The following is a 15,000-nucleotide window of genomic DNA, read 5'->3' on the forward strand; positions in this document are numbered from 1 at the left end:
ATTTGATTGTAATTATGATTCTTCAGGATATGATTCAATGCCTTGTGGTTGTGGTTCTTTAGGGAATGATTTAGTACGTGACAAAATCTCAAAAATCACCTTGGTTTGATCTGATTCAGTTATAGTTATGATTCTTTAGGAAATGATTCAGCATAAAACAAAATCTGAATTTTCTCCATGATTCAATTCAGTCTGATCACTAATCTTTAGGAAATTATTCAGTGCCTCATGAAATCTCAAATTATGCCACAATTCTGCTCAATTACTGATTATGATTCTTCTGAAAAAGATTCAATTCATCACAGTATTTCAAATTTCACCATGACTCAGTTTGATTCTGATTCTTTTGGGAATGATTCTGTGCACCATGTAATCAATGTTTCTGTAGGAACTGATTTCAACACATAATTAAGCCTCAAAATTCAACATAATTTGATTCAGGTAAGATTATGATTCTTTAGAAAATTATTTGATTTATCACAAGGAAATGATTCCTTGAATCACATAACCTCAAACTTCGTCATGATTCAATATGGTTTGGGAATTTTGGTTTGATTCAGAATCACTTCTAAAAGTACAGAATACAGACAATAAAAACATTACACTATTTATTCAGATTTATATTTTTACACTGAAAAATAACCTGAGAATTTTATTTTGCCCCAAAAAATATAATTATAATCGATTTCAACTGACAAATCTCAAAAAACCTAAAAGTTGTGAGACATGTGTCTTATGATGTCATATTTTTGACATATGGGCCACATTTAGAAGGTGCCGACCACAAAGGAGCTGCACACTGCAGTGCTGACCATGTGCTCCACATCAGAGCGTCAGAGTGAGGCGAGCGGTCATTCCTCAGCTCTAACACACGCTCTGTGTTTTTGTAATGGTGATGGTGAGAGGTTCGCCAGGTTCACCTCACAATGACATCATCAGCCTCTCTGACCGAGACACAGATATATCTGATCTGCCCTCCACATGTCCAGAGGGAGAGGTCAGCGTCTCGGCCCTCACAGAGTGCAGAACACAGGACCAACAGCTATTAACCTGAATTGAACACAGCAGAGAATCCCAAACTCCTCAATCACCACCAAATCACCAGCACCGAGTCACCAGCGCAGAGTCACCAGCACGAGTCACCAGCGCAGAGTCACCAGCACAGAGTCACCAGCGCAGAGTCACCAGCACAGAGTCACCAGCACAGAGTCACCAGCACCGAGTCACCAGCGCAGAGTCCAGCCTGTGTCCAGTTTCACACACACGGTCTCCCTGTCTCTCTCGCTCCACTCTTTGTGTTTTGCTTTTGCTCTCTCTCTTGTTTCTCTTTCTTACCACTCACTCGTTCTCTCTCTTGTTTATTTCTCTGTTATTCTTTCTTTCTCTTTCTTTCTTTCTTTTTTCTTTCTTTCTTACTTTTTCTTTCTTTCTCCTCTTCTCTTATCCTCTCTTACTGTCTTTCTTTCTCTCTCTCTCTCTCTTTTGTATCCACACAGACAGTAACTCTGTACAGAGTGAAAGGTTTCCAGATCAGAGAGAGAGAGAGAGAGAGAGGAGAGAGAGAGAGAGGGAGAGAGATGCTAATCGGAGTACAGGCCTGCTGGATTAACGTTAGCGTCTCTGCGGCTCCACCCAGGCTCTGACCCGGTGGCCCTGAGCCGAAAGTGGACCGGGCCTGGCCTCTCCCGTAACCACACAGCACAGCACCGGGCAGCCGCGCTCGGCCAGAGGCTGGAACACGCTAAAAATAAAGAAGTCAGTGGGAACCGACTGCGTTCTGCACGTCCCCACATTCAGCACCACGCTCAGAACACACTGACACAGCCCTCGCACTGACATCACCACAACACACCGCTGTGTTTACACTCTGTACACAATAAACACTGTACAGTCTCTCATTTATTTACTTCACACAGCACTCTAACACTCACAACACACTGTATATGCAAAATCTGGTTCTATTTAAATGTTGAAATTCACTGACAGCAAACTGCAACGTAGCCCATTTTCCTATAGGGAGCCTAATTCAGTATCCACTATGAATTATTCAGTATCCACTATGAATTATTCAGTATCTACTACGAATTATTCATTAACTACTATGAATTATTCAGTATCCACTACGAATTATTCAGTATCCACTACGAATTATTCAGTATCCACTACGAATTATTCATTAACTACTATGAATTATTCAGTATCCACTATGAATTATTCAGTATCCACTACGAATTATTCAGTATCCACTACGAATTATTCATTAACTACTACGAATTATTCAGTATCCACTACGAATTATTCAGTATCTACTATGAATTATTCAGTATCCACTATGAATTATTCAGTATCTACTATGAATTATTCAGTATCCACTATGAATTATTCAGTATCTACTATGAATTATTCAGTATCCACTATGAATTATTCATTAACTACTATGAATTATTCAGTATCCACTATGAATTATTCATTAACTACTATGAATTATTCAGTATCTACTATGAATTATTCAGTATCCACTATGAATTATTCAGTATCTACTATGAATTATTCAGTATCCACTATGAATTATTCATTAACTACTATGAATTATTCAGTATCCACTACGAATTATTCAGTATCCACTACAAATTATTCATTAACTACTATGAATTATTCAGTATCCACTACGAATTATTCAGTATCTACTATGAATTATTCAGTATCCACTATGAATTATTCAGTATCTACTATGAATTATTCAGTATCCACTATGAATTATTCAGTATCTACTATGAATTATTCAGTATCCACTATGAATTATTCATTAACTACTATGAATTATTCAGTATCCACTATGAATTATTCAGTATCCACTATGAATTATTCAGTATCAACTATGAATTATTCATTAACTACTATGAATTATTCAGTATCCACTATGAATTATTCAGTATCTACTATGAATTATTCAGTATCAACTATGAATTATTCATTAACTAATATGAATTATTCATTATCCACTATGAATTATTCAGTTTGTACTATGAATTATTCATTGACTACTATGAATTATTCAGTATCTACTATGAATTATTAAGTATCCACTATGAATTATTCATTAACTACTATGAATTATTCAGTATCTATTACGGATTTTTCAGGATCCACTACGAATCATGATCAGGTGGGGCTGAATGTTATTATTCAGTAATTAAAGTGAACATTATGATACTTTAAGACATTTTAAAACACATCACGATTCTTAGGTTGATGAATTGCGCCGCTGCAGGTCTGAGAAGATGTTCAGCCTCACTGAGGAAAGCAAACAGATACATTAACCAAGGAAGCTGCTTCAGTGTCAGAGCGTCAGTCCTGCAGGGTCCTGAGATCAGCAGCTAAAGCGTGACTCTGTTAGTCGGCCTGACTGTGACAGACATTGTGTTCCCACTAAATGAGTGAAAGTGCAGCTGCAGTTTTGCTTGCGTTAACACGGAATACGAGCTCCTGTCTTGTTTTAGTGGATAAACGAGGACTGCGGCCTCCATCCAAACACGCAGCGCTCAATTAGCGCGCTCATTAAAAAGCACCAGTTTGCATGGAAGGGGCCGCAGCAGGACCGAGAGGAGGCCTGAGAGCTCGGAGGCCAGACGGCGCGGAGAAACAGCCGCCGAGCTGCAAAACCTCAGCTCAACACAACAATGTCTAAGGCTAATCCAGTCTGCAGCCACAGACGTGAAGGCCTAGCCTATATTTTACAGCATTTAACATAACTCCTCATTACTGGACTCTGTAATTTCGGCAAAATTCATGTGTAGACAGAAAAGGTTCCCCGAACAAAAAGAGAGGAGAACCTCAGCGACAGGCCGCATCTGACGGAGAGCGCGTTATAATAAACGTGAAAAACACTTTATACTCCGCTAAAAATAAGCACTACACTCTTAAAGAAGAAGATGGTCCTTCAAGGGTTCTTCAGTAACGATAACACTTCTATATAGAACCATGCACACTCAAAGAACCATCTGCATGATTGAACGGTTCTCTGCATGGTCAAAAGGTTCTATACAGCACAAAAAAGGGTCTTTCTATTGTTATGTTGTCAACCTTGTATACAAAGTGCAAAAGTAACAGTCAAAAAACTACATCAGTGCTGAGAACACTCTTAAAAAAGATGGTTCTTCAAAGGTTCTTTAGTAAAGGCAATGGTTCTATTTAGAACTATGAGTACTATATAGAACCATTTCATGCTTAAATGGTTTTCTGTATGGTGAAATTGTTCTTCAGCTTGATGGAGAATGTGTTGTATATGGTTCTGTATAGAACCTTTTCGAAAATGGCTCTATATAGCACCTAAAAGGGTGCGTCTGTTGTTACAAGCTTGACATCGTCACAATAGAAGAACCCTTTTTGGTGCTATATAGAACCCTTTTCAAAAAGATTCTATAATGAACCATCTTCTGAAGAAGAACCATTTCACCATGCAAAGAAACTTTTAATCAGGAAAATCGTTCTTTGGATCCACTGTCTTTACTACAGAACCCTTGAAGAACCATCTTTTTTAAGCGTGTACTTTAACACCGGGTTCCATCTGTTCTTTTCTCGGCCCACTTAAATCAGGTTAAACAGAGCTCATTAGATGTCTCCTTAAGCCCCTGCTGTTCCCTCTGACCACAACACCAGAGGGTCCACAGTAGCCCCCCTGACTGACAGCCAGCAACAGATACACACGCAGCAATAAAACAACAAACATGCTTAACCAGCTTCCCAGAGCCACTGCAATGCAGCAGTCAGCACTGCGAGCGACCCGGCTCACCCCTCTCAGCAGCGCAGAGGAAACACTGCGGCGTCCAGACGGGCCGGAGAGATGAGCTCACACGCTAACTGAGCGTTTAGCATCTGCCCGTCAGCGCAGCAGCTGACCACATCAATCTGAAAACAATCTGCAGTTGCCACGTTTGTTGTTGTTTTCTCTCGAGACGAGAACGGCCTATTTTTTGCATTCCCCTGCGTGACATCGGGCTGTTGTTAAGCTGGTCAGGCTCAGATTATAAAAGCAGTAAGCAAGAAGGGCTGTAACGATACACAGAATTCAGAATCTGATCCGATACGATACTTTCAATACGTGCCTTATGTTAACGTTTCAAATTTAAGTTAATTACAGCATCCAACATAAAAATGCAACATGAGTACAACATCTGAAACAAAAAGCTGTGTTTCTATTCACTCCAGTGTGAAGAAACGTTAGATGACGTAGGCGACCGTGATTAGGAGCAGCATCAAAACAACCAAGATGGAGAGATTTAACTCAGTTTCTGCTTTAAGTAGAATCATCTTTACAACCTTTTTTGGCCGTGTTGTTTGCAGCTCAGAGTCGCCGGCCAGGATGAGCAGTGACCACCTAACAAGGGCGGAAATCTCAGATGACGTCCAGCTCGCATCTGAGAACACACCAGACGGTTCTGGAGCTCAATGTGCAGAGGTGTTTTTAATGCTCTGATCAGTGTTTCAGAATGTCTAAAACAAACCTCGAAAAGCTCTGCACCGCAATCGGACCATCTGTAGAGATCAAGGAATCATGGGACATGATAGGTCATCGTTTATTCCAAAAACCCCCTTTTTACGCTTCGGCTTTAGCAATATTCTAACTTTTACACCTCGTCCAAAATTCACAAAAAGCTGGTGGACGGAAATGATACGATACGCTGCAGTACAGTATTATAAATTGTATTGATACTAGTGAGTGAAATACGTACTGGGTTAATTCGTTATTTCACTCTTATCCTCTCTAGATGTTGAACACTGCTGTGAGGATTTGATTGAGCATTAGTGAGGTCAGGTACTGGTGTTGGATGGTCAGTTCTGGATCTCTAACTCATCCCAAAGGAACTGGATGGAGCGCCATCACTCCAGAGAACGCTGCTTGACAATGCCAAGCTGGGCCTGACTGACTGACAATAACGACCAACATTAAAGACCCGCAATATTATCAATAGTGCCCACAACTGGCACTGGGCATGGTGACCTTAGCATCATGTGCGGCTGCTCCAAAGCATCCCAATCTATTGGTCTACTGACGTCATGAATTTGCATCTAACATATTGCTTCTTTAAATCTGAATTCTTTAAAACAACCTAATGTAAAGACTTCAACTTGACTTATTGTTGGCAAATGAATGAAATAAGCATCTATAAATGTTTCTGCAGTTGTCACGAAGGGCTTACGGAGGCTTATGAACTCTCCAAACCACACAGAGAACACGACGGGCTCTGGAAGGTCCCGCAGAAGCCTCGGCAGAAACGCGGAGCCCCAGCAGACCAAAACATTCCCTCTCTCTGCAGCGCTGGAGATAAATGAACACAGGTGCTTGGCATACATGTGGAAAATATAAACATATCAGCTATGTGGAGTATGCAAAGGCCCATAATCAAACACTGCTCTAGCTCCTCCACTGTTAGACCACATATACGCATATATGCACTGATAGGAATTCCTCTTAAAGCCATTTGAAAGTGGTGAACAGACAAGAAATGAAGCAGGAGGCCACAGTGAGGTAGTGATAAAATGACTGCATCAAGCCTCATGCAAGAGAAATACAGCTACCACGTTCATTGAATCCAATGGCAGGAGACGCACACACTGTTTGGGATGACATCATCACAATCATGACACGGCAACAAATACAAGGTGACACGGTGGTGTCCATTCAGAGGCAGACCACACATTCCAGAGTGAGTAATACACTCTGTGCAGATGATCAAAACATACCAGTCACCCTGAGCAACGCAGTGAGGCTCTTTTCTCAGAGAATGGCTGTTTACTAAAATGATTATAACTGACTGGCTGCATGATACGGATAAAATGCTAATAATGTGCTTATATTCCAATATATTGAGACATAATACACTAAAGATGTATTGGTAAACCAATAATGTGACAAGGCCTGCACTATTTTCACTAAACTCTTGCTGGATTACATGTAGTGGTGAGCGATACGGCAAAAATACCAGATCACAATGCATAAAGACCTTTTCACGACACTCAATACTCATCACGAAATTCAATTTGTCTCTGTCAAAAGTCTCTATGTATCATGATATGACAATTAGCAGCCACCTGGGGCAGCATCAGCAGCCTAACAACACCTTAGCAGCCACCTGGGGCAGCATCAGCAGCCTGGCAACACCTTAGCAGCCACCTGGGGCAGCATCAGCAGCCTAGCAACACCTTAGCAGCCACCTGGGGCAGCATCAGCAGCCTAGCAACACCTTAGTAGCCACCTGGGGCAGCATCAGCAGCCTAGCAACACCTTAGCAGCCATCTAGGACAGCTTTGACAGCCTACCATCACCTTATTAGCCACCTGGGGCAGCATCAGCAGCCTAGCATCACCTTAGTAGCCACCTGGGGCAGCACTGACAGCGTAGCATCACCTTAGCAGCCACCTGTGACCGCATCAGCAGCCTAGCAACACCTTAGTAGCCATCTAGGACAGCTTTGACAGCCTAGCATCACCTTATTAGCCACCCGGGACAACACTGACAGCCTAGCATCACCTTAGTAGCCACCTGGGGCAGCACTGACAGCCTAGCATCACCTTATCAGCCACCTGGGGCAGCTGTCAAGTCAACTGTCAAGATAGTAATTTATCTAAATTTACACCAAAATCACCCAGTAACATGTCAACACACAATACCACGTAGAAAAATGCCAAAATGTGAACGTGTCAAGTGCAGCCTAACGTCAATTACACTCTGTAAGTGCTGAGCTGCAAATCGGTTTGACAGTCCAGACTTCAGACTCTGATATCGGCCAATTATCAACAGCATCAATACAAAAACTAGCTTACAAAGAAGACGTATCTGCATACAGTGTAATGTTTTCCACATGGATCTCAGAAGCAGAAAGCAGAGAAAACTTTTATTATTGATTATTAATTATAGTGCACTTAAAAATAAAGCTCCCTTGTGCAATGCAATGCCATAAAAGGACTACTTTTGGTTCCCTAAAAAACCTTTGAATGGATGCTTCTTTGGAGAACCATGTTTGTAAATGAACCTTTTTAAAGCAGAACTTCCACTCATGATGTAAAGGTTCTAGGAAGAACCCTTAAACCTAATAAATAAAACTCTTTTCACTCACAAAAATGGCTCTAAAAGTACTTCTCTGCTGGCATCACTCAGAGATTCACCAGTCAGAGCATTGTAGAACCTTTTCAGAGTGGTGGTGTAGCCTCTAAGAATAACACATGAGCTGCTGAAGCACTAGGTTTCCGCTGGAAAGCTGGTTCCAGGCTGGATCACCAGCAGAAAAATGCAAATCTCTGTTCCACCACAGTTATCTGCGAAACAAGTCTTCTAGAAAGATCAAGCTAGACTAGATTTGAATATTACTTAGAACGCTGCATTTGCATGATGATATAAACGTAACGCCATGATGACGAGCCCCTGGGAAAGTGTCTCCTCTAGAGCAGGTGGATCTCCTCATTCCAGAAGAACTTCCCATTCCAATGTTGTGACGAGCCACGTGGCTCTTTTAAGGTCTGTTATGACCAAAGGAGAAGCTTCTTAGGGCCAAAGAATTGGTGTGAAATGATTTGGCCTTCAAAGCTGTGGACACGTCGGTCACCTGAGGAGACCCGATCTTCTAGAGGAGAGCTAGGCTCATCAGAGTGGACATCAGCAGTGCCGATGACAGCTGCAGATTCCTGAGCTCACTTCTACCACCCAGGCATGGTCCTCAGCTGCCGGACATTCCACAGTACCACAACAGCACCACTCCTAAAACCAGCTCGGGGAATAATGCTTTGTTTATGTGCTGTAAATGGACTACAATTAGGCTGCAGTCAGACAGCGCTCTGGAAAGGTTTCTGCAGGAGACTTCTAGAGCTGCAGGCCTCCAGAGCACCAATTCCTTTGGGTTATTTTGATGTGTTTCTTGCATGCAAACGGCTTGTAAACATGTTTAAACTGCAATGGGCAAGGCTACACATCCTTTAATGGGGCAGAACTTTGTTTGTTACACTGAACAACTTCTGCATCCTGTTATTAGACTGCATAGTGTAGCTCTAGAACCTCTGAGGAACATCTAGTAGCTGCTATAGAATGGTGCAACACTGCAGCAAGGCGTCAGCCGAGGTCAGAAATGCATACATCAGCTGGCTCTAAGCAAGTCTACAGCACCACAACAGTCAAGCTTTGAGAACTTTGAGAACAAAAAACACAATCCCACACTTTGTTGTTTGGGTTCTCCACTGGGGAGCAATGAAGTTAATACCACCATACCTTTTGTGGAGCCTTGAGAAGTCTGTGCACCCCTGCTATCTGGTTTATGAGCGGGATATCCTCTCTGAAGGTGAACAGAGGTGGTCTGGTGGGCTCCGGAAAATTGGTGCTGTTGAATGGATCAGTATCATCTAAGAACTGCACCCTGCATACAAACGTGGCCATGATACATCCATGCAAGTGGGTTTTTTAGGAGGTGCAAAAGCGTAAATGCGGGGGGAAAAAGCTCCTCAGTCGTCACAGCCTAAGCGAGAAGCAGAAACGGTCCACCGGCAGAGCCTTCAAGAACCTTAGGAACCTTAAGGAGTCCTGCACTGTGAGCTCGCGTCAGCTCATAGGCGCCCAGAGATGAAGGAGCAGAAGAAGTTACGGTTTCTAAAAGTCTTCAGTCAAAACAAACAACCCCTCCGTCCTTCTTCTTCCCCTGCAGGTCTGCTCCAGCTTTAGGGCTTTAATGTTCTCCTGGGTTCTCCAGCAGCGCTTTCTCAGGAGGAGGGGCAGCAGTGTCCAAGGGCATAGCGGGCAGGCGAGGTGCTGAGGCAGACTGGACGCTCGGGACAGCTGATGTCTGCAGCAGATCTGCTTTTGCTTCAGAGAAGCTGGGGGACTCCCTCCAGCTCCGAAACCGCTTCGTGCGAACCGACTCACGAACCGATTCGAATGAGTCGTTTGGATAAGGCTGGAGCTTTCATGCAACGTAAGCTTGCTAAGTAAATGTAGTGAAGCAGTTCACACCAAAACACTCTGAATGACTCTGTTTACATCAGAATCATGGGAGAATTTTGAAAAAAAAATCATATGTATATATAGACTATATTTAGTGTACACACTTACAAACGTGTGTTTCTGCAGATACAGGTGGATTTTTGGATATATATGTGCACATTTTTGGCCTTAGGCATGGAAAATATTAAATACTATTATGATTAAAACCTAATAATTTTGCTTTCCAATGGGAATTGGCTCAATGATTTCCAATAGTGGCCATCATTTTCCCGTAAAACACCTTTAGAACCCATTAGAAAGCCATCAGATGTATTTAGAATCAGTTATTGGTCACCTGATAAACCATTAGGATCTTTACACTGTGATATCAACCCATCAAAAAAGCCAAAACCTTCAGCAACCAACACAAACACGTGATGGTTTCTATGGGTTTTTCATCAGGGATGTTATCACATACACACTGGCGGCTAAACGTAATGAGAGACTGACGTGTGAAGCACATTTTGCGTTCAAATACCAGTTTTGTTCATGCAGCACAGCTTAATATCAATCTTTAGATGCATAAAAGTTTTTTTTTATTATTTAAACTTCACTGTATAGAAGAATAGGTTGGCTTCTTGTTAAATGGTGCAGCAGTTTTACATTCCGGCGCCTGCGGTTCCAACAAGACTTGTTGACATAATTATATTTTGTACCCACTGTTGCCATATTTGGGTCTCTTTATAGGTCGAAGACTCATAATATTAATATTTCACAGCTAAAAACTACTAAAACACCTCACGGTGACTTAAAAATATGAGTGTTTTAGTAATAATGAGCGAAATCAGACTCGCTGAACTCCTAAACGCAGCAGCTGAGACGTCACTCACTTCTGAATCAATTGACTCAGCACTCGTCTAGACGCTCGGTTCATCGGAACGTGCAGTTTAAGAGAATCGGTTCGGTGAAGGGAATCAAACTTTCCATCACAATGCGGTGGCCTCCACAAACTGAACTTTGGCGCCCCCTAGCGACGGTATATCTGAACTCGCTCAGGAAAAAAAGACTGCTGGACGAAAAATCGAGGTTTTTTTGGAGGAAGCTGGCTGAACAGAGGGAATTTCACTTTGGTTGACAGGAGGATATTTTCAAAAAGCTTATTCACACCGCTAAAGAAGCATTTCAGCCTCCACATGACTCAGTGAATCAAGTCTCCCTACACAAACCAGGCCTCATCCTGCTTAGAAGCCCAAATCTGCCTCAGACTGCTTTATGTGCAAAAATGAATAAATGAAATGGAATAAAAGTTTATTAAATGCTATTGTAAAGAAAATAAAAGTCATAAAGCAGTCTGTGGTCATGGTGATAGACACTGGCATAGATATATATTGTTATGCACACAATGATTTATGCATAGTTACTTAGAATTCTATAATTTTATTCACGGACACTAATATATATGGAAAAAACATTGATATGAACATTAATATACACTCATTGTCCATTTTATGCTCCACTGACCGTATAGTTTCACTCTGTAGTTCTACAGTTACAGACTGTAGTCCATCTGTTTCTCTGATACTTTGTTAGCCCCCTTTTACCCTGTTCTTCAGTGGTCAGGACCCCCATGGACCCTCACAGAGCAGGTACTATTTGGGTGGTGGGTCATTCTCAGCACTGTAGTAACACTGACTGAGTGGATCAGACACAGCAGTGCTGCTGGAGTTTTTAAACACCTCAGTGTCGCTGCTGGACTGAGAATAGTCCACCAACCAAAAATATCCAGCCGACAGCGTCCTGTGGGCAGCGTCCTGTGACCACTGATGAAGGACTAGAGGATGACCAACACAAACTGTGCAGCAGCAGATGAGCTATCGTCTCTGACTTCACATCTACAGGGTGCCCAATCTTGGCATTGGGCATGGAGACCTTAGGATCATGTGCAGCTGCTCCAGAGCGTCTCATTCAGTTGGTCAGAGATTTTCTAGGGAGATTAAAGCTGTACCAGCATTGGGTGAGTCACTGAATTCACTCAGTAGAAGGACTGTCCAGAGACTTTTGGACATGTAATCCAAACATATTTAAAAACATATTTAAATAAATACTGTTGTTGATCAGTCATTTAGAATTTCAATCCTCAGATGCATAAACAAAAATTACAGAATGTTTTCAACTGAAACTCCACTGTATAAAAGATGAATCTAAACAGATTTAGTTTTATACAGTGGAGTTTCAGTTGAAAACATTGTGTAATGTCTGTTTATATCTGACTGAAATTACAGCTGTGGTGCATGAACAAAACTGGTACTGTGGCACAAAATGTGCTTTGTGAATGTTGTTATCTCATTGTGTTTAGCAACCAACGTGTAAGTGATAACATGATAAGAAACGAATAAAATATTTTCAAAGCTTCAGGCAAAATGACTTGGAAAAGACATCTGGCTCCATTGACTTACGTTAAAAGTGCAGTATGTTTTTCCTTCTCCTGTAAAGTTACCACTTTGGAGATATGAAGTTTTGCTCAGACAGCAGCGATATATGTTAAATAAGCTTATATTGCATGAAAACTTTTGAACTTTTAATGCAAGATTATACCAGCAGCTTTTCTGTGAGCACAGCTGTAGTTTTGTTGGGTCATTTATTTATTTATTTATTTATTTATATTTACTAACTGAACAGAGCCAGAAAAAGAGCTGCTGCTTCTTTATTATATGACTGAATAATTCTGCAAATGTCACCACCACATGTCAGCAGCAGAGGGCAGCATTGATTTATCAAGAGATTAATCAAACTGCAGTGACCAGATCACTAACATGAAATAAAATGCTTATTACCTTACACAGAAACATTAAAGGGGAAATCAATATTTTTGCAGTCTCTAAATGATTGTTAAGAGCTGTTAAAGGAAAGGCGATGTAACTCAGGGGTAAACATGCTCCTAGTGGAAAATCTGAAATAATAAGTTTTCTTTGGGGACTATTTTGTAAAGGCCTTTTACAGATCGCTGTCAGCTCCAGCAAACAGAAAGTGTGTCCCCAGTCTGGCTGATGGATCTGATTATCAGAATTCAGATTAATGACCAATGAGTCACGGCTGCTGTTGAATTTACTGGCAGTATTGCATCTTAAGGCTTTATTAGGGCTGCATTTCAAGGCCTCTGCCACCAGGGGCCCCCATAACAAAGACAGTCAGGCTAATTGTGCATGTCACCTTTATTAATTATAGCTAGCAATTAGCAAAATTTGTCTGGGTCACAAACAGCCTCAGGTTTGTTCTGGCCCAGTATGTCTGGGTCCCCGTCCCGGATCTGGCCCACACACTGTAAAGTGGGCAGAACTAATGAATCTGGCCCAGCTACATTGTCTGTCCACAACATTAATGACAGGATTGGCCCACAAAGATAGACACGACGCAAAACTGTAGGCAACTGAACAGCATCGGGCCCGAACGCCTGACATCTAATCAGAACAAAGCCGGAATCGGCCCAGGAGTGTCTGCTGTCTGGGTAGCCTGTCACTGTTAGTGAGCAGTGCAGGCAGAAAGAGGTATGTTAAGAGTGAGCATTACAGAATTAGCAATCAGCTCCTAACAGTGAGCACCAAAGTGTTACTTACTGCTCAGGGAGAACACAGAGCTAGCTGTAGTTAGAACATTTTAGACTGAGTTTGCTGCTACTGAGAGCTGATTGGTTAGCATTACTGCTACTGAGCGCTGACTGGTTAGCGTTACTGCTACTGAGCACTGATTGGTTAGCGTTACTGCTACTGAGAGCTGATTGGTTAGCATTACTGCTACTGAGCGCTGACTGGTTAGCGTTACTGCTACTGAGAGCTGACTGGTTAGCATTACTGCTACTGAGCGCTGATTGGTTAGCGTTACTGCTACTGAGAGCTGATTGGTTAGCATTACTGCTACTGAGCGCTGATTGGTTAGCGTTACTGCTACTGAGCGCTGATTGGTTAGCGTTACTGCTATTGAGCGCTAATTGGTTAGCATTACTGCTACTGAGAGCTGATTGGTTAACATTACTGCTACTGAGCGCTGATTGGTTAGCATTACTGCTACTGAGCGCTGATTGGTTAGCGTTACTGCTACTGAGCGCTGATTGGTTAGCGTTACTGCTATTGAGCGCTAATTGGTTAGCATTACTGCTACTGAGAGCTGATTGGTTAACATTACTGCTACTGAGCGCTGATTGGTTAGCATTACTGCTACTGAGCGCTGATTGGTTAGCATTACTGCTACTGAGCACTAATTGGTTAGCATTACTGCTACTGAGTGCTGATTGGTCAGCATTACTGCTACTGAGCTCCGACTGGTTAGCATTACTGCTACTGAGAGCTTATTGGTTAGCATTACTGCTACTGAGCGCTGATTGGTTAGCATTACTGCTACTGAGCACTGATTGGTTAGCATTACTGCTACTGAGCGCTGATTGGTTAGCATTACTGCTACTGAGCACTGATTGGTTAGCATTACTGCTACTGAGTGCTGATTGGTTAGCATTACTGCTACTGAGTGCTGATTGGTCAGCATTACTGCTACTGAGCTCCGACTGGTTAGCATTACTGCTACTGAGAGCTTATTGGTTAGCATTACTGCTACTGAGTGCTAATTGGTTAGCACTACTGCTACTGAGTGCTGATTGGTTAGCATTACTGCTACTGAGCGCTGATTGGTTGGCGAGCGGAGCAGCTCATTGGCTGTTCGCACTCACTGACGTCATGAACGTTCATGAGGCGCCGTTTTAAACTCCTATAACTCGAGTTTAAAAGCTCTTAAAAATATAACAGCAGTGTTAAAGTGTTTTATGCTGCTCTGTGTTCAGGAAATGATTGAATTCTTTTACATTAAAAATGTTTCAGCATTTATAAACTATGATTTTGCTCAAATGCACCATATCAACACATTCATTTTGGACTCACTCAGGAGCGCCCTCTAGTGTCTGAGAAACCCAGAAGACATTACAGAGTGGTGATTCTCCTCTCTACAGGTTCTCTGAGAGAACATAGAATTAGCTTCAGCATGCTAACAGA

General features: G+C 42.0%; 1 protein-coding gene across 1 annotated transcript in view; it reads right to left on the reverse strand.

Annotated features, from left to right (window-relative positions):
- fhod3b (formin homology 2 domain containing 3b) overlaps positions 1 to 9,424 on the reverse strand; it is a 213,362-nt gene extending 203,938 nt beyond the window's left edge. The window contains 1 exon segment of the mRNA XM_036596455.1: positions 9,260 to 9,424. Coding sequence (XP_036452348.1) covers positions 9,260 to 9,424 — 165 coding nt within the window.
- Between the last annotated feature and the right edge of the window lie 5,576 nt (positions 9,425 to 15,000).

Source organism: Colossoma macropomum, unplaced genomic scaffold, assembly GCF_904425465.1.
Source record: "Colossoma macropomum unplaced genomic scaffold, Colossoma_macropomum, whole genome shotgun sequence".
NCBI classification, from domain to species: domain Eukaryota; kingdom Metazoa; phylum Chordata; class Actinopteri; order Characiformes; family Serrasalmidae; genus Colossoma; species Colossoma macropomum.